General features: G+C 45.6%; 1 protein-coding gene across 1 annotated transcript in view; it reads left to right on the top strand.

The window, feature by feature from the left end:
* Positions 1 to 19087, top strand: part of LOC119953645 (E3 SUMO-protein ligase PIAS4-like) — a 115493-nt gene that overhangs the window by 48528 nt on the left and 47878 nt on the right. The window contains 1 exon segment of the mRNA XM_038778116.1: positions 12102 to 12183. Coding sequence (XP_038634044.1) covers positions 12102 to 12183 — 82 coding nt within the window.

Here is a 19087-nt window from a genome sequence, read left to right on the forward strand (position 1 = left end):
ATTCTCTGATTATCTGGATTATATTTTGATCCTTAGGAAACTTGCACCTTTGAAACTCCCTTGTCCTGCCCAGCTTCTCCTGGCAGAGTTGAGCTGTTCACTCCCCAGTGACCTGACTTCCAGTGAAAACTAAGAACAAAGGAAAGCCCTTCCCTCTGGAAAGTGGCCTCCTGTTGCAAAACAATGCTTTCCACTATTTATTCTTCAGCCGTAGCCCTCTCTAAACACAATAGAGACATAGTTGGAATTTAACCAACCCATACACGTATAATAAACACCTTTGCCCAGCATGAAACTAACTATAGGCTTTACCATCCAGGCATCGAAACATAAATTAATGCACTTAAAACGACCTTATTTCTAATGCTTACCAATATAAATCTCTTGAAACTACTTTGTTTTCCGAACACTAGAAAGACAAAGGCAGCAGGTGCATGGGAATACCAACATTTCCTAAGCTCCCCTGTAAATCACATGCCATCCTGTCTTGAAAATATATTTCCATTCCTTCAATGCTGGGTCAAAATGCTGGAATCCTCTAAAGAGTATTGTGGAAGCAACTTCACCATATCAACTGCAGTGGTTCATTCAAGAAGGTAGCTCACCACCACCTGTAGGGCAATTAAGGATGGACAATGCAGGCTTTACGTGATGCCCATATCCTGTGAATGAAATAATAATACAATTTTTCAAAAAATGACCAGCAAGACTCGGTGGTTAGCACTGTTGCCTCACTACACAGAGGACCCGTTTTCAATCCCGGCCCTGGTCACTGTCTGTGTGGACTTTGCACATTCTCCCTGTGTCTGCGTGGGTTTCACCCCCTCAACCCAAAGATGTGCAGGGTAAGTGGACTGGCCATGCAAAATTGCCTCTTAATTGGAAAGAGTTTTTAAAAAAATGACCAGAAGCCCTAAAAATGACTTCTCGGTTACATTGTTGATTGCATATCAAATGCATGAATTGTGCACAAGCAGCTGGTCTAATCAGCGCTGATAACTCTATAAGTGCTGACTGACTTGCTACATTTCCAGCATTTTAATAATAATCGCTTATTGTCACAAGTAGGCTTCGATGAAGTTACTGTGAAAAGCCCCTAGTCGCCACATTCCGGCACCTGTTCTGGGAGGCCGGTATGGGAATTGAACCCGCGCAGCTGGCCTTGTTCTGCATTACAAGTCAGCTATTTAGCCCACGGTTCTCTTCAACACTCATAGGTTTAACCTTCATTTTGCCAAACTCGGATAGCTCTTCCTAGATGCTTCTCAATCTCAGTACTGCTAGCAATCATTTTTTAAAAAAAAATAAATTTTGAGTACCCAATTATTTTTTCCAATTAAGGGGCAATTTAGTGTGGCCAATCCACCTATCCTGCACATCTTTTGGGTTGTGGGGGCGAAACCCACGCAGACACGGGAAGAATGTGCAAACTCCACACGGACAGTGACCCAGGGCCGGGATTTGAACCCGGGTCCTCAGCGCCGTAGCCAACAATGCTAACCACTGTGCCACCGTGCTGCCCCCTGCTAGCAATCATTAAGTAGATTGAATATCTCATGAATGCAGACTCCACTTAATCTTTACACCAAAGTTGACAGTTATATAGCGCTTCATGTTTCATTCTCATTGCTTGTTCAGTCAGCAAAAATTGAGAGTACGTTATAGTACAAGCAACATATTAACTATTGGAGTAACTTATTGGCTTTGTGACACAGCTGAAATGACTTTGCAGCCAAATGGAAATACATCCAAAGTATTTTCATTTCAATTCATATGTACACAAGATGCCTAAATGAATGTTGAAATCACCTACATTTGTGCATTGCAAAACCTTAGCACTGCCTCCATTCCAATTGCATTACCGAAAATAAGAGTTTGACTTTTAGATTGGCCTATATCGCATGTATATTTTTGATTCTTTATATAATTTGTGAACAAAGAGTCAATCACTATTGCATAGAATTTGAAGCTCAGAAGCAGACCATTTCATCCAGCAAATGTAACTTGCGTTCCACCCAAACCTCCTTTCGCCCCATTTCATCTAACCCTATCAGCTGCATATCAATACTTGGAATTTCCTACTCTTCTATTTTCATACCTCCATTGGTAAAATCTAAATATGTCTGAGAAAATGTTTCCTCAATTTTAGATTTCAGCAGAATTTCAGTGCAGGCACTGAGACATTGCTTTAACAAGACTTCCACTGTGATGCCAGAAAGTGGAAGCAGTGGACCTGCTGGTATCCTTGAAATGAAATAAGTGAATGAATCTCAGTCGCGAGTTTAAATTTTCTAAAGTCAGACTGATGGTCCGATGAACAGCTGCTGTCAATGCATTGTAATTTTGTTTTTCGACAGTGGAAATAAGAGCCAAGTTATTTGGAGCACACGGCCATCTCACATGTTCACATTGCTTGTGTGTGGGGTTTCCATTTTTTTTGTATACTGGACAACTAAATATTGATGCACCCTGGAACCTTACAACTACTGACATTTTCAGTCCTAACTTCCTAAAGGCTCATGGTACTATAATTAAAGGCATCCTGTATTAGTTCGGAGCAATAGAAATAGTTTCCTAGTAAGTGAACAGATTAGACTTTGTTTACTGACCAGGATTTACAGATCTCCGGTTTCATGATTAATTCAGTATGAGTTCATGTCCCAATTTTCTAATTTGCAACTACCAAACCAGTTATATCAGTTCTTGTAGCATTCTTTCTGCCATCTGAGTTTGCAACTGATCGCAATACAACTACCCACAAACATGGAATAAAATGCATACGTTCTAACTTCTAAAGCAGCCTAGGGTGGCACTGTTGCTTCACAGCGCCAGGGACCCAGGTTCAATTCCGACCTTGGGTGACCACCTGTGTGGAGTTTGCACTTTCGTGTCGTGTCTGCATGGGTTTCCTCCGGGTGAACTGGTTTCCTCCCATAGTCTCAAGATGTGCAGGTTAGGTGGATTGGCCATGATAAAATTGCCCTGTAGTGTCCAGGGATGTGCAGGTTAGGTGGGGTCACGAGGATAAGGTGGGGGGGGATTAGGCCTAGGTAGGGTGCTGTTTCAGAGCGTCGATGCAGACTCAATGGGCTGAATGGCCTCCTGCACTGGAGGGATTCTATGGATTCTACTCTTCCTCATTTGTGACCACAGAACCTCGAGTTAAAAATGGAAAATGCTGAAAATACTCAACTGAACCAGCAGCACCTGTGGAGATAGAAATTATAAGAATCTTCAGATCAGTTTTGTCAGAACTATGGTAGAGTGGGAACAGGAGGGATTAAATGATAGAGACAATGGTGCAAGGCAAAAGGAGATGGTTCTAGGACAAAGAAAGAAACAAAATATGGGGTTTTCGAAGTGTTGTATTCTATATTTTCCCCGCGTTTGTCTGTGATAGAGAAATTCAAACAGCATTCATTAGATAAGCAAAACTGAACTTTATTCACTAATTAGAACTGCTAGCAGAAAATGGCTGATACTTGGAGTCGGAAAGCAGTCAATTACAAACTGCTGAGTCCGTCCCAAGTCTGCGATATTACAGGAAAAGAAGGCGATTCTTATACATTATAGGATCAAGATAACATGAATACAACTCGGTTAGGAATTTGATCAAAAGTAAAACATAAGTAATAATCGTTACAATGGCGTCACCTTGCTGACCTTTAGGGGACTTGCGTTTCATATGATTATCTTGTCTTTGTTTTAAGAAAGGGAAGAAGTTGTTTAGGAACAGGAAGAAATAGTTGTTCAGCTTGTTATGTATTAAGACTACTTCTAGCTCCAAGCCTTATCTAGACTCTCCGAGTCACCCAGTTCCCAAGACATGCTGTCTCTGTGTATTCTGTGCCTTAGGTTATATGAAATCAGTTTAAATTCACTTGTACCAAGAAAACTTGACTACTTTTCCCATCATGCCATTATTTGCTTCACACAATACCGCAGAAGGTGTAAATGTGAAAACAGTCAGCACCCATTAAGCTGCCATCCAAAAAGGAAAAAATGGAGGTAGAGATAATGATTGGAAATTGTTGAATTTATTGTTTATTCCATAAAGTGTATCACAAGATGAGATGCTGCTATTCAAGCTTTCCTTAAGCTTCATTGGACAGTGTCGGAGCCAAGAATAGAGAGGTCAGAGTGAGAATTGGGTAAAGAATTAAAATGACAAGTGATCAGATGTTTGGGATCGTGCTTGCTGACTGAATGGAAGTGTTCTCCAAAACAGTCATTCAGTCTGCAGTGGGTCATTGTATTATGCTGCTTATTATTTCAATATCCTCTACAGTGTGCTGTATTGAAATAAATATGTTTAAATAATTTCACTTTGAAGCCTTGGATGGTAAGAAGTGAGGAGGTAAAGTAGGAGCTGATGTGTCTCCTACGATTGCATGGCAAGCTGATGTGAGAAGGTGTTGGGGTGATTAAGAAGTGATCAGGTGTTGGAGAGGGAACATTCCCTTTGGAATTCTGAAAGGGGAGGTGGTGGGAAGGTGTTTTCAGAGACTTTTGTTAGTATTTGTTCATGGGATGTGATTGAGCCAAGGCCAGTATGTGTTGTCCACGAGAAGGTGGTAGTGAACGTCTAGAGTCCATCTGATATAGATACAGGCACATTGTTGTATGGAGGGAATTCCAGATTTTTCATCCAACAACAGCGAAGGAACATATATATGGTTCCAAGTCAGGGTGGCCTGTGATTTGGAAAGGAACTTGCATATGGTGGTGTTCCCATGTGCCTGTTGCCCTTCTAGATGATCGAGGCCGTGAGTTTGGAAGGTGTTGTTGAAGATAGCTTGGAAAATTGCTGCACTGCATCTTGTAGATAGTACAAACTGCTGCTACTGTGCTCCGTGGGGAGGGAGTGAATCCCTAATCTGATGAATGGGGTGCTGTTCATGCGGGCTGCATTTTCCTGGATGGTGTTGAATTACCTGAATATTTATGAAGCTCCATTTATTGGGATGTGGAGAGTATTCTGTCACATTTCTGCTATGTACCTTGTAGATGGTGAACAAGCTTTGAGACTCGTTACAGACAAGAGAGAGACAAACTGAACTTATTTAACCCCTCGTAATCTAAAATAGACTGTTGCGTCTTTCCCTAAACCCTTGGTTTGTGTGATCCAATTTTATAAGTAACACGCAGCAAGCTCTTCGTAATGAACTCTGGAGTTTAGTTTATTTCATGTTCAAATCTGGGGTGGGGAGAGTTGTTTGCGCTGCACACAGTAAGGAAGATGGAAAACAGGGAGCTTTTGCAACTATGGATGGATGACAACAGTAAAAGCAGTTCCAAAATGAATATTAGTTCATGTGATTACTGAAGTCCAGGGAGTGTTTCCTTTGTGGCAGAATTTGGTGTGGATGAGTTCCTGGTTGGAAACAGTAGCACAAAAATCCTTGAAACAAATGACGAAGCAGCACAGGGGAATTTCAATGCTTGGACTATTATAGGCCAGTGTTTACAGAACACCAAAGTATATAATGGAGTTCACCTGACCCACAACTTTTAATAGATTTTGGTTATGGGGAGCACAAGGACCCACTTTACAGGTCTGATCCAACCGAGAACTAAAAGTATTTTAAAACAAAAACAATGTTTATTCTATGAATCCAGTTAACATTTTGATAAACCGGCTGTAAACAATTTATCAACTACCAACACAAATAATCCCCACAGATACAATACTCTATAAATAACTTTCCAAACAACATCCATAAGTCAAAAACCCTTTTTAACAAAGTCAGTAGGTTTGCATTCCTTACAGAAACAGGTATCACTTTGAAATGATCAAGTGATCTGGAGACATTCTTTAGATTGCAGAGAGGGACATCAACACACATCTGCTTGGTTTGAATGCAGCTCTCCAACTGAAAATGAAACTAAAACACAAGAGCCAAAACAGCCCCCAGCTCAAAGTGAAAGTAAAAAGCAGAGCAGGGCCCAGCTCCACCCACACAATGGCTTCACTGCAGCCATTTGATAAAACACACTTTTCTTAGGGGGACTCTCGCATGACAAGACTGCTTGACAGGCGATAATCAGACTTTTAAAATCAAACTGACTTTGAGTATTTGAGAGATGGTGGCTGGCTGCTTGGTCAGCTAGGAGATCTGCTGGAGTTCTTTCCAGTTGGTATTAAATCAGCAGACTGATCTGTGAGGCTGGAAATGTAATATTGAAATGATCAAAAAGACTATAAGCATTGCGGTGGGGGGGGGGGGGGGGTCATGTGATGTGACCCAGTTGACTGCAGCCTCTTTTAAGCAGCCTCTGTGCTTCTGGCCAAGTGTTTCCCTAGGAGCAAAATGGTGACAACACAGGTTTGGAATAACCAGGTATAACAAGTTTTGATTTCTGTCTTTGTTATCGTACGGGGAGGGAAGAGGACGAGTCAGTTCATCTGTTATTTGTCTCGTTTTATGATTATAATACGACCTTAGAATGAGGTGTGGGATTTAATTTGGCACTCTTTTGTTCTTGTAATCTCTCGGAAACTTCCAGAACAGATGACCAATCCTTTGAGTCATGTGACTTATAGTAACCATCTTTTGGTTCAGCACAAATCCATTTTAAAATTGCAAAAAAAATGTTTTGATTGACAACACAGGAGTCCAAAATGAGTTAATCACAGCAGAATTCAGATTCTGGCCTGCTCTTGCAGCCACTGTATTTATTTGGCTGGTCCAATTAAGTAACTCTCAAAATGCTGATGCTGGGGGATTCAGAAACAGTAATGCTATTTTTGAATGTCATGATGAGCTGGCTCATTCTCTCTTGTTGGAGATGGTAATTACCTTGCATTTGCCTAGGAAGAATTGTTACTTGCTACTTCTTGACCTAAATGTTGTCCAGGCCTTGCTGCATGTTGGCAGGGATCGAGGAGTATCAATATCTGAAGAGGTGCAGTGGTACTTTGGGGTCCGGTTTAGCTCTGTTGTCTGGACAGCTGGTTCGTGATGCAGTGAGGCCAACAGTGCGGGTTCAATTTGCGTACTCGCTGAGGTTATTAAAGCCTGCCTTCTCAACTTTGCCCCTCCCTCGCCTTCTCCCCGGCGAAGAATTCTGCTGGAGTAGTGGTCAGCAATGCTACTGGGATGGCAGTTGGCTGGGGGACATATGACTTTCTTCAGTTGGAAAAGATAAGTACGAATTAAGGGGTTCAACGGAGGGCTTCGAGGCAATGTGGGGGATGTTTGTGGCCTTGTGTGTTGATCATCAGGTTAAATCACCACCAGTCAGTTCTGCCCCTCAAAAGGGCAAAGCAGCCTATAGAGACTGGGATTGTGGCGACTGAACTTACTTTACTTGCAACCATCAGCAAATTACTTCACTTCTGACCTTATGTTGGAGGGAAAGCCATTGAAGCATTGAGTGGGCCCAGAATGCTACATTGAGGTATTCCTGCGGTGATGTCTTGAGGCTGAGATAATTGGCCTCTAGCAACTACAACTATCATTCTTTCGTACACAGTGTAAAACTACAGCCAGTGGAGAATTTTCTCCGATTCCCATTGACATAAATTATAGAGAACATAGAACAGTACAGCACAGAACAGGCCCTTCGGCCCTCGATGTTGTGCCGAGCAATGATCACCCTACTCAAACCCACGTATCCACCCTATACCCGTAACCCAACAACTCCCCCCCCCCCCCTTAACCTTACTATTAGGACACTACGGGCAATTTAGCATGGCCAATCCACCTAACCCGCACATCTTTGGACTGTGGGAGGAAACCGGAGCACCCGAAGGAAACCCACGCACACACGGGGAGGACGTGCAGACTCTACACAGACAGTGACCCAGCCGGGAATCGAACCTAGGACCCTGGAGCTGTGAAGCATTTATGCTAACCACCATGCTACCATGCTGCCCCTGTTGGGGCTTCTTGATGCTATGTTCTGTCAAATGCTGCCTTGATATAAAGGGCAGTCTCTCTTATGTCACCTCTGGATCTTAGCTCTTCGTGCTTGAGCTAAGGCTGTAATGAGCTCAGGAGCTAATTGGCTTTGGCGAAACCCAACTTATGTATTGGTGAGCAGGTGCTTGTTGTGCAAGTGCCATTTGATTGTACTGTCAATTACATCTTCCATTTTTTTGTTGCTGATCGAGTGAAGGCTAATAGGATTTGAATTTGTCCAGCTTCTTGTGGATAGGGGATAACCTGGATAAATTACTACATTCAGGTTTGTGCCAGTATTGTACAGGAACACCTTTGTTAGGGGCCGGCTAGTTCTGGAGCAGAAGTCTTCAATATGGCAGCCAGGACGTTGTCAGGTCCAGAGCCTTGCTGTATCCAATGCCTTCAACCATTTTTTGATATTATGTGGAGTCGATATTAGTTGAAAACTAGGGAACACTCGGAGAGCCCTGTAGTGCAGTCCACGGTGAAGATCTGGAACCAGCTGAGGAAGCACTTTAGGATATTGGGGATGTTGATGTTAATGCCGTTGTGCAAAAACCACGGCTTTGATCCGGGGGGGATAAATGGCATGTGCAGTAAGTGGATAAGGTGAGGGATTTGGAAGAAGGCTTTGTCAGTATAGAGGAACTGAAGGAGACTGTAGAGCTCCCGAGAGGAAGTGAGTTTAGGTACCTCTAGGTAATTGACTTCCTACGGAAGGTTTGGAAAAAGTTCTCCAGGTTGCCAAGGCACACCCTGTTGGAGCAACTGCTGCTTCCAGATGTGGAAGGGGAGGGGAGGATTGGAGACATAGACAGGTGGCTGGGAGAGCAGGGAAGTGAGCAGGTGATGAAGATTGAGGAGGGTATGATGGGAGGGGAGATAAACTGTATGGAGGGAGGCACTACTGAGGGTTAATGCAACCTCCTCATGCGCAAGGATAGGCATGATACAGTTGAAGGTGGTACACAGGGTACACATGACTCGGGCAAGAATGAGCGGGCTCTCCCAGGGAGTGAGGACGAGGACCAGCGAATCATGTTCATATGTTCTGGGGTTGCGAAAAGTTGGGGAGATTTTATACGGGAGTGTTCGCGGCGCGAAGGAGGATAGTGGAGGTTGAGCCGGACCCATTGGTGTCGATATTTGGGATATCGGAGAGGCCAAGAGAGGAGGAGGGACGATGTTGTGGCCTTCGCCTCTGATTGCCCTGTGAAGAATTCTGCTGGAGTAGCGGTCCGCAACGCCACAGGGATGGCGGTAGGCTGGGGGACGTATGACTTTCTTCATGGAAAAGATAAGTACGAATTAAGGGGTTCAACGGAGGGCAACAGAGGGCTTCGAGACAATGTGGGGGATGTTTGTGGCCTTATTTGAGGAGCTGTTCGTCACGGGATGGGGGGGTGAAAAGGGGGTAAATTTGTACAAACTGAGTAGTTGCGTGTTGGGGAGTTTATTCATTGTTTATGTTTTGTAACCTTTTATATACGTTTGGAATAAAATACATTTAAAAAAATTTAGTTGAAAACTGATGTCTGTGTTGGTAGGAACCTAAAAAGGAGGCCAAGATGGACCATCCAAGGCAGCACGGTGGTTCAGTGGGTTAGCACTGCTGCCTCACAGCGCCGAGATCCCAGCTCTGGGTCACTGTCTGTGTGGAGTTTGCTCTCCCCATGTCCTCTATTTTCTGACCAACAGACCACAATCAGTAAGAATGAACAATAACACCTCCTCCACAATAGTCCTCAATACCGGGGCCCCGCAAGACTGCGTGCTTAGCCCCCTACTCTACTTCCTGTACACACACGGCTGCGTGGCAAAATTTGGTTCCAACTCCATCTACAAGTTTGCTGACGATACGATCATAGTGGGCCGGATCTCGAATAACGACTAGTGAGAATACAGGAGGGAGATAGAGAACCTAGTGGAATGGTGCAGCGACAACAATCTCTCCCTCAGTGCCAGCAAAACTAAAGAGCAGGTCATTGACTTATGGAAGCAAAGTATTGTACACAGCCCTGTCAGCATCAACGGGGCCGGGGTGGAGATGGTTAGCAGTTTCAAATTCCTAGGGGTACACATCCCCAAAAATCTGTCCTGGTCCACCCACGTTGGCACTACCACCAAGAAAGCGCAACAGCATCTACACTTCCTCAGGAAACTAAGGAAATTCGGCATGTCCACATTAATCCTGACCAACTTTTACAGATGCACCATAGAAAGCATCCCATCTGGCTGCATCACAGCCTGGTATGGGGCAACTGCTCGGCCCAAGACTGCAAGAAACTTCAGAGAATCGTGAACACCACCCAGTCCATCACACGAACCTGCCTCCCATCCATTGACTCCATCTACACCTCCCGCTGCCTGGGGAAAGCGGGCAGCATAATCAAAGACCCCTCCCACCCGGTTTACTCACTCTTCCAACTTCTTCCATCGGGCAGGAGATACAAAAGTCTGAGAACCACGCACGAACAGACTCAGAAACAGCTTCTTCCCTGCTGTTGCCAGACTCCTAAATGGCCCTCTTATGGACTGACATTATTACTACACCCCTGTATGCTTCATCCAATGCTTATGTAGTTACCATTGTTTACCTTGTGTTACCCTATTATGTATTTTCTTTTATTCCCTTTTCTTCCCATGTACTTAATGATGTGTTGAGCTGCTTGCAAGATGCACTGTTGGCTATCAACAGAATTGCACTCAACCACGATCACATCTCATGGCCCAGCATATCCCTCACTCAGGGTGGCATGTGGTGCAGTGGATAGCACTGGGACTGCGGCGCTGAGGACCTGGATTCGAATCCTGGCCCTGGGTCACTGTCCGTGAGGAGTTTGCATATTCTCCCCATGTCTGCGTGGGTTTCACCCCCACAACCCAAAGATGTGCAGGTCAGGTAGATCGGCCATGTTAATTCGCCCCTTAATTGGAAAAAAAAATTGGGTACTATAAATTTATTTTTTTTAAAGTATATCCCTCACTCTACTATCAATTCAAGGATAAAACTTGTTTAAAGAAGATTTTAAGCTGGCGCAGTGGTTAGCACTGCTACTTCTCGGTGCCATGGACCAGGTTCAATCCTGGCCCAGGTTACTCTCCCTTGTGGAGACGGTGGTCGTTCCTATAGATGGAGATGAATCGTCACAGATTCATCTCCATGGGTGAGGTGAAGTCGGTTTTTCATGTACATTTATCTGGCAGGAAAGGTTGGAGTTAAAGGATAGGTTGTTCAATGTGAGAACAAAATTCACCAAGTGGATGTTAATGGTAGTGAATGTTGACTCATTAGATCTCCTTTCGGTGAAGAAACCGGGAGCTCTGATTGTCCTGCGGAGGATAGAGGTGTAGATTTGGATATCAGTGGTGAAAAGTCAATGGTTATGATGTGAATTCTAATATTTCTACCATTTTTCTCAACTTTTGTTCAGGGGAGTTGTGTAATTTAAGTTTCACAGGGTGGCACGGTGGCCCAGTACTGGCTCACAGCGTTGAGGACACGGGTTCGATCCCAGCTCTGGGTCACTGTCCATGCAGAGTTTTCACATTCTCCTTGTGTTTGTGTGGATCTCACCCCCACAATACAAAAAGGTGCAGGGTAGGCAAATTGGCCACATTAAATTTCTTATATGGAAAGAAAAGAATTGGGTACTTTAAATTTTTAAAAAATTAGAAAAAATAATTAAATTTAAATCTAAATTACTCATTGGCTTTCAGGGTTTGGACAATTTAATAACTTACTCCGAAAACATTGCTTTCTTTAACATTCTGTAACATTCCTTCTGCACTTTAAACATTACATATTCTTAGTTTTCCCTGGATAAACGTGGGGAAATTTGATAATCCAGTGGTAAATTTGTGAACTAATTTTTAATTGTCTAATTAAAAAAAAAAAATATAAAGTACCCATTTTTTCCCAAGAGGTAATTTAGCGTGGCCAATTCACCTACACTGCACATCTTTGGGTTGTGGGGTGAGACCCACGCAAACACTGGGAGAATCTGCAAACTGCATGGACAGTGACCCTGGATGGTACCCTCAGTGTGAAGCCATACATGGCACTTTCACTGCACTGCCCATGTGGAGACAGTGGTCATCCCTATAGATACAGATAAATCTGCGATGCCTTGCTGAATTTGTAATTTTCAGTTGTAGGACAGAATAACAGAATTACTGGCATTTCTTTTTCAGTCCCAACTACCAGTGAGCGGATTCAAGAGAATCAGTTCAGTTTTACATTAACTGACAAACAGAGGGAACAAATAATCTCTGGGTAAGTGGAAAAAAATGTTTGTTTTCCCACTTTTTCCGCTGTTTTTATTACCATGTACTCGCAGATGTTTTTAAAAGTGAATATCCTGACAAAATTCTGGTAGTAATTGTTCTTTTTAGCACTACTGCCTCGCAGCGCCAAGGAACCCGGTTCAATCCCGATCCTGGGTCACTATCCGTGTGGTGTTTGCACATTCTCACCGTGTCTGCATGGGCCTCACTTCCACAACCCAAAAGATGTGCAATGTATGCACGCTAAATTGCCCCTTAATTGGGAAAATATTGATTTGGGTACTATAAATTTATTTTTAAAATTTAAAAAAAGGAATTGTTCTGATTTGAAAAGTTGGCTGTTTGATTCCACAGGGGTCTACAAATGCTATTTTCAATTATCCTCGGCCTAATAACTGAAGTATAAATCTGACCACTTGGAAGCAACAGCATTTCCTCTGGCAATATTACAGTCTGTGGTGCAGGATGATTTCATTCACTGAATAAAGGAGGAAACTTGCACACAATTCAGCAGATGTAATAACAGGAGTAGGTAATTTTCCTGAAATCTGTCTGACACTCAGTGAAATCATGACTGAACCTGTGACCTACCCATCTTTGCTCCAGGTCCCTCAATACCTTTGATTAACAGAAATCTATCAATCTCAGATTTAATTGACTCAGCACCAATTGCCAATGGAGGAAAAGTTCCAGACTTCTACCATCCTTTGCATGTACAATTTGTAATAACCTGCACGTGACATATAGTGTGGATGATGTTTTCCCCGTGCTCCTTCAGGAGTATGAGCTCCCCTGCGAGGGGCGGGGTTTCTTACCTGTTACTGTATAAAAGGAAGCCATGATGTGGAGATGCCGGCGTTGGACTGGGGTGAGCACAGTAAGAAGTCTTACAACACCAGGTTAAAGTCCAACAGGTTTGTTTCAAACACGAGCTTTCGGAGCACGGCTCCTTCTTCAGGTGAAGGAGGAGCCGTGCTCCGAAAGCTCGTGTTTGAAACAAACCTGTTGGACTTTAACCTGGTGTTGTAAGACTTCTTACTGTATAAAAGGAGACAGGCATTCGGTTATACAGGTATTTGTGTATATGATTGTTGTAAAATAAATGTTTACCTTTTGCTTACTTGGACTCCCCATGCCTTATTAAAAAGGTATTTTCCAACTTCACTTCTAGGCTATGACCCTTCGTCCTAGATTCCCTAAACAGCATAAATGGTTCCTCTGCATCTATCTTATCACTTCCCCCTTATATCTTGGTAACTTCAAACAAATCACCACGTAATCTCTTCTTATAATGTGACCCTTAGATTTTCGGCATCATTCTAGTAAATCTATGCTGCACTCCCTCCAAGGTCAGTATAACCTTGCTAAGGTATAATGCCAAGAATTGACTGCAGTACTTCAAGTGTATGGTCTCGCCAGAGCCTTTCCACTGTCGCACAACATCCATTTCTTTGTATTTTTTTTTAAAAATATTTTTTTTATTCTCCTCCTTTTTCACATTTTCTCCCAAATTTACACCCACCAACAATAAACAATAATCAGTAACAAATATGTCAATCCCCATATCAATAACAAAGATCCCATTCTCCCACCAAACCCCAAACATTAGCCCGCATGTTCACACAAACAAATGACAAAAAGGAATTGGGGATCACCCATAGTCGTCATTAACACATAAAGCTCCCCTTCCACCCACCCGCCCCAACTAATGTTCGATGTTATCCAGTTCTTGAAAGTGCATAATGAATAATGCCCATGAATTGTAGAACCCCTCCATCCTTCCCCTCAGTTCAAACTTAACGTTCTCAAGAGTTAAGAAATCCAACAGGTCCTCCTGCTGCGCCAGGGCACAGGGTGGAGAGGTTGCTCTCCAACCTATCAGGACCCGCCTTCAGGTAATCAACGAGACGAAGGCTACAACATCTGCCTCCGCACCCATTTCCAACCCTGGCTGGTCCGACACCCCGAATATGGGCTCCCGGGGGCCCGGGTCCAGTTTCACAGGCATCACTTTAGAAATTACCCTAAAAACCTCCTTCCAGTAATCCTCTAGCTTTGGACAGGACCAAAACATATGAACGTGATTAGCCCCCCACCCCCACCCGCAACGTTCACACACATCTTCTACCCTTCAAAGAATCGGCTCATCCTCGCCCTCGTGAGGTGTGCTCTGTGTACCACCTTAAGCTGTATTAGCTCCAACCTCGCGCATGAGGTGAAGGCATTTACTCTCCGGAGCACCTCACACCAGAACCCCTCCTCCATATGCTCTACCAACTCTTCCTCCCACTTTGTTTTGATCCCTTCGAGTGGTGCCTTCTCCTCTTCCAAAATCCGTAGCTCCGTACACCGCTGACACTACCCCCTTCTTCAGTCCCCCTGTCGTCAGCACCTCCTCCCGCAATGTGGAGGCCGGCTCCACCGGGAAGCTCTGTATCTCCTTCGTGGCAAAATCTCAAACTTGCATGCATCTGAACATTTCCCCCTGCTCCAGCCCATACTTCGCTTCCAGCTCCTTCAATCCTGCAAACTGACCCCGAAGAAACAAATCTTTTAGTGTCTTAATCCCCTTAACCTCCCATTTCCGAAAATTTCCATCCCACCTCCCTGGCTCAAATCTGTGGTTTCCCCCGAATCGGCATTTCCCTTGACCCTGCCCCCAACCCGAAGTGTTGGCGAAACTGCCTCCAAATTCTCAATGAAGCTATTATTACCAGGCTCCCTGAGTATTTCCCTGGGGCTATTGGGAGTGGCGCTGTTTCTAGTGCTTTCAATCCCGACCCCCTGCCAAAACTCTCCTCCATTCTAACCCACTGGGAATCAACCCCTCTGACCCAGCCCCGTACCTTCTCCACATTCGCTGCCCAGTAATAATACATCAGGTTCGGAAGACCCAAACCCCCTGACTGCCTTCCTCTCTGTAGTAGCACCTTTCTAACTCTGGCCACCTTCCCTCCCCTTATGAACAAAATAATCCTACCCCAATCTCACTGAAAAAAGCCTTTGGCAGGAAAATCGGCAGGCATTGAAAAATAAACAGAAATTGCGGCAACACATTCATTTTAACCGCTTGTACCCGACCCGCAAGTGACAATACCTGCGGAGCCCCCCCCCCCCCCCCCCCCCCCCCCCCGCAACGCCCGGGGCAACCGGCACCCCCAGGAACCTAAACTGAGCCCCTGGCCGAGACACCACAAAATACTCGCTCTTGTCTAGATTTAGTTTGTACCCCGAGAAAGACCCAAACACTCTAAGCAGCTCCACAATTCCCCCTATCGACACACTCGGTTCCAACACGTATAACAGGAAGTCATCGGCATATAAGGACACCCTATGCTCTATTCACCCCCGCCCGGAACTATTCCTTTCCATCCCCCCCTAGCACCGAACGTCTTAATGCAATGGCCAACAGCTCAGTCGCGAGTGCAAACAGCAGGGGGGACATAGGACATCCCTGCCTTGTCCCACGGTGGAGAGAAAAGTATCTCAAGCTGATGTTGTTTGTGCGGACACTCTGCCTCGGCTCCTTATATAGTAGCTTTACCCAGTTCACAAATTTTGGTCCAATCCCAAACTGCTGCAGAACTGCCATTAAGTAGCCCCATTCTACCTGGTCAAACGCCTCAGCGTCCAATGCCACAACCACCTCAACGACGTTCAATACCCTTCTAACGTTTGAAAAGAGCTGCCTCCCTCTCACGAACCCTGTCTGATCTTCACTATCACCTTCGGGAGGCACTCCTCCAGCCTAGCCGCCAGTACCTTCGCCAATACTTTTGCGTCCACATTCAGAAGTGATACGGGCCTATACGACCCACACTCCATCGGATCCTTGTCTTTTTTTAGCAACAGGGAAGTTTGTGGCAACATCCCCTTCCCTATCGCCTCTTCAAACATCCCCACCATCAGGGGTGCCAGCTTATCCTTGAATTTTGTATAATATTCCACTGGAAACCCATCCGGCTCTACCACCTTCCCCGACTGCATCCTCCCAATCGCATCTTTTATCTCCTGCTCCACTATCGCTCCTTCTAATGAAGCCTTGTCCCCCCCCTCTCCTAACCTCAGGTACTCCAACCCATCTAGAAATTCCTGCATCTCCTGGTCTCCCCCAGGTGGCTCTGACCTGTACAACCTCTCATAAAATTCCTCAAAAACCTTGTTAATCAGATCCGGAGCCACCACAAACTTCCCTGACCTATCCTTCACCTGAACAATTTCCCTTACCGCTGCCTCCCTCCAGAGCTGACCTACTAATCTCCATGTTTGTAAACTGCACCCCTTGCTCGTCTCAGTTGGCATACCGCCTTCCTGGTAGATAGTCGGTCAAAGCCCGCCTGTAGTTCCTTCCTCTTTTCCAGCTTCGCTGGGTCCCCATCTTCTGCATAACTCCTATCTACCAACATCTCATCTATTACCCTCTGCCGCCCCAACCTCTCCTCTTTGTCCACCCTGGCCTTAAACAAAATCACCGAACCACCGCCTTTAGAGCCTCCCAGACAACTGCCTTCGACATCTCACCCGTACAGTTGAAACCTACATATTCCTCAATTACCTTTTCAATTTTGTCACAGAACACTTGGTCCCCTAAAAGTCCCACATCTAATTTCCACCCTGGCCTCTGCGCTGCCCCCTTCTCCAGTACCATATCCACCCAATGCGGAGCATGATCTGACACTGTAGTTGTCGAGTATTCCGACCCCTTAACCCGAGCCAGCAAAGCCTTCCCCACCACAAAAAAGTCGATCCGCGAGTACACCTTATGGACTGCTGAGAAAAACGAGTACACCCATTCCCTCGGGTGCAGAAACCTCCTAGGGTCCACCCCTCCCATTTCCACCATTAGCCCAGCCAACGACTTCTCACCTGGTCCTTCACCCTCAAGTGAGTCTCCTGCAGCATTGCTACATTGGCTTTCAAACTTTTAAGATGGGCAAGCACCCTTGACCTCTTGACCGGACCTCCTAACCCCCTCACGTTCCACGTGACTATCCTAACTGAGGGTCTCTCAGCCCCCCAGCCTTCGTATCCACCATCATCATACCACCGGGTTCTGCCCCATGAGCCTGACCCGCCTCTATCCATTATTAGCATCAAAATCCCCTCCCCTCCCCCTCCTCTCCCACCCAAAAAACCCCCTACATTTCCTCTTGGAAAAAACATCTCCCAGCATCAATACCCCCCCCCCCCCCCCCCCCCCCCCAAAACCTCGCTCGCCTCGTAGGCCCATTGAAACCTGCTAACTAGGTTCCAATGTCAGCAGCCCTCCTCTCACCTCACCTCAGTTCACAGCCGACTTTAGTTAGGTAGTGCGGGTGGCTTCCCCCGCCAAGGTATACCGTCCCCTCCCACCCAGTCCCAGAGAAAGAAAAAACAACAATCCTACCCATACAATTCACTAAAATAAGATATAACCGTCGCAACACTGGGTTTTGCACTGAGTGCTGAGCTTGTGGCATTTGAGTGCTACAGTGAGAGTTTGGTGACTGAGGGAGTGCTGAGCTTGTGGCATTTGAGTGCTACATTGAAAATTTGGTGACTGAGGGAGTTAGGTGAGGAGGGAGTAAGGTGCTCCTTGCATTTCATTTCCTATATTTATAAAAGAGCGTGAAGGGAGCCAGGAGTTTAGAGTACAGCTGACTGGAAGCAGAGTTGGAGGGCGGAGGTCCAGTTGGTCCACGGGGCAGCTAATTCTGTAAAGTAAGAGGGGATGGAGGCTAGGGCAGTTGCATGCTCCTCCTGTAGGATGTGGGTGGTGAGGGAAACCACTGGTGTCCCCGCTGACTATACCTGTGGGAAGTGCACCCAACTCCAGCTCCTCAGAGACCGTGTTAAGGTACTGGAGCTGGATGAACTTCGGATCATCCGGGAGGCAGAGGGGGTTATCGAGAAGAGTTACAGGGAGGTAGCCACACCAAAGGTACTGGACAAGAGTAGCTGGGTTACAGTCAGGGGAAATAAAACTAACAGGCAGGCAGGCAGTGCAGGGATCCCTCGTGGCCGTTCCCCTTCAAAACAAGTATACCGTTTTGGATGCTGTTGGGGGGGATGACCTACCGGGGGAAGGCCCCAGCGGCCAGGTCTCTGGCACTGAGTCTGGCTCTGGGGCTCAGAAGGGAAGGGGGGAGCATAGAAAAGCAATAGTAATAGGAGATTCAATGGTTAGGGGAATAGATAGGAGATTCTGTGGTCGCGAGCGAGACTCCCGAAAGGTATGTTGCCTCCCGGGTGCCAGGGCCAGGGATGTCTCGGATCGTGTCTTCAGGATCCTGAAGGGGGAGGGTGAGCAGCCAGAAGTCGTGGTGCACATTGGTACCAACGACGTAGGTAGGAAAAAGGGTGTGGAGGTAATAAACAAGTTTAGGGAGTTAGGCTGGAAGTTAAAGGCCAGGACAGACAGAGTTGTCATCTCTGGTTTGTTGCCGGTGCCACGTGATAGTGAGGCTAGGAATAGGGAGAGATTGCAGTTGAACACGTGGCCGCAGGAATGGTGTAGGAGGGAGGGCTTCAGGTATTTGGATAATTGGAGCGCATTCTGGGGAAGGTGGGACCTGTACAAGCAGGACGGGTTGCATCTGAACCAGAGGGGCACCAATATCCTGGGGGGGAGGTTTTCTAGTACTCTTCGGGAGGGTTTAAACTAATTTGGCAGGGGAATGGGAACCGGATCTGTAGTCCAGCAACTAAGGAAGCCGATATTCAGGACGCCAAAGCACGTAGTGATGCAGTGGGGAAGGTAACACTGACAAAGGAGAGTACTTGCAGGCAAGGAGATGGGTTGAAGTGTGTATACTTTAATGCAAGAAGCATCAGGAATAAGGTGGGTGAACTTAAGGCATGGAGTACGATGTGGTGGCCATCACGGAAACTTGGATAGAAGAGGGGCAGAAATA

Source organism: Scyliorhinus canicula, chromosome 18 (genome assembly GCF_902713615.1).
Source record: "Scyliorhinus canicula chromosome 18, sScyCan1.1, whole genome shotgun sequence".
NCBI lineage: Eukaryota > Metazoa > Chordata > Chondrichthyes > Carcharhiniformes > Scyliorhinidae > Scyliorhinus > Scyliorhinus canicula.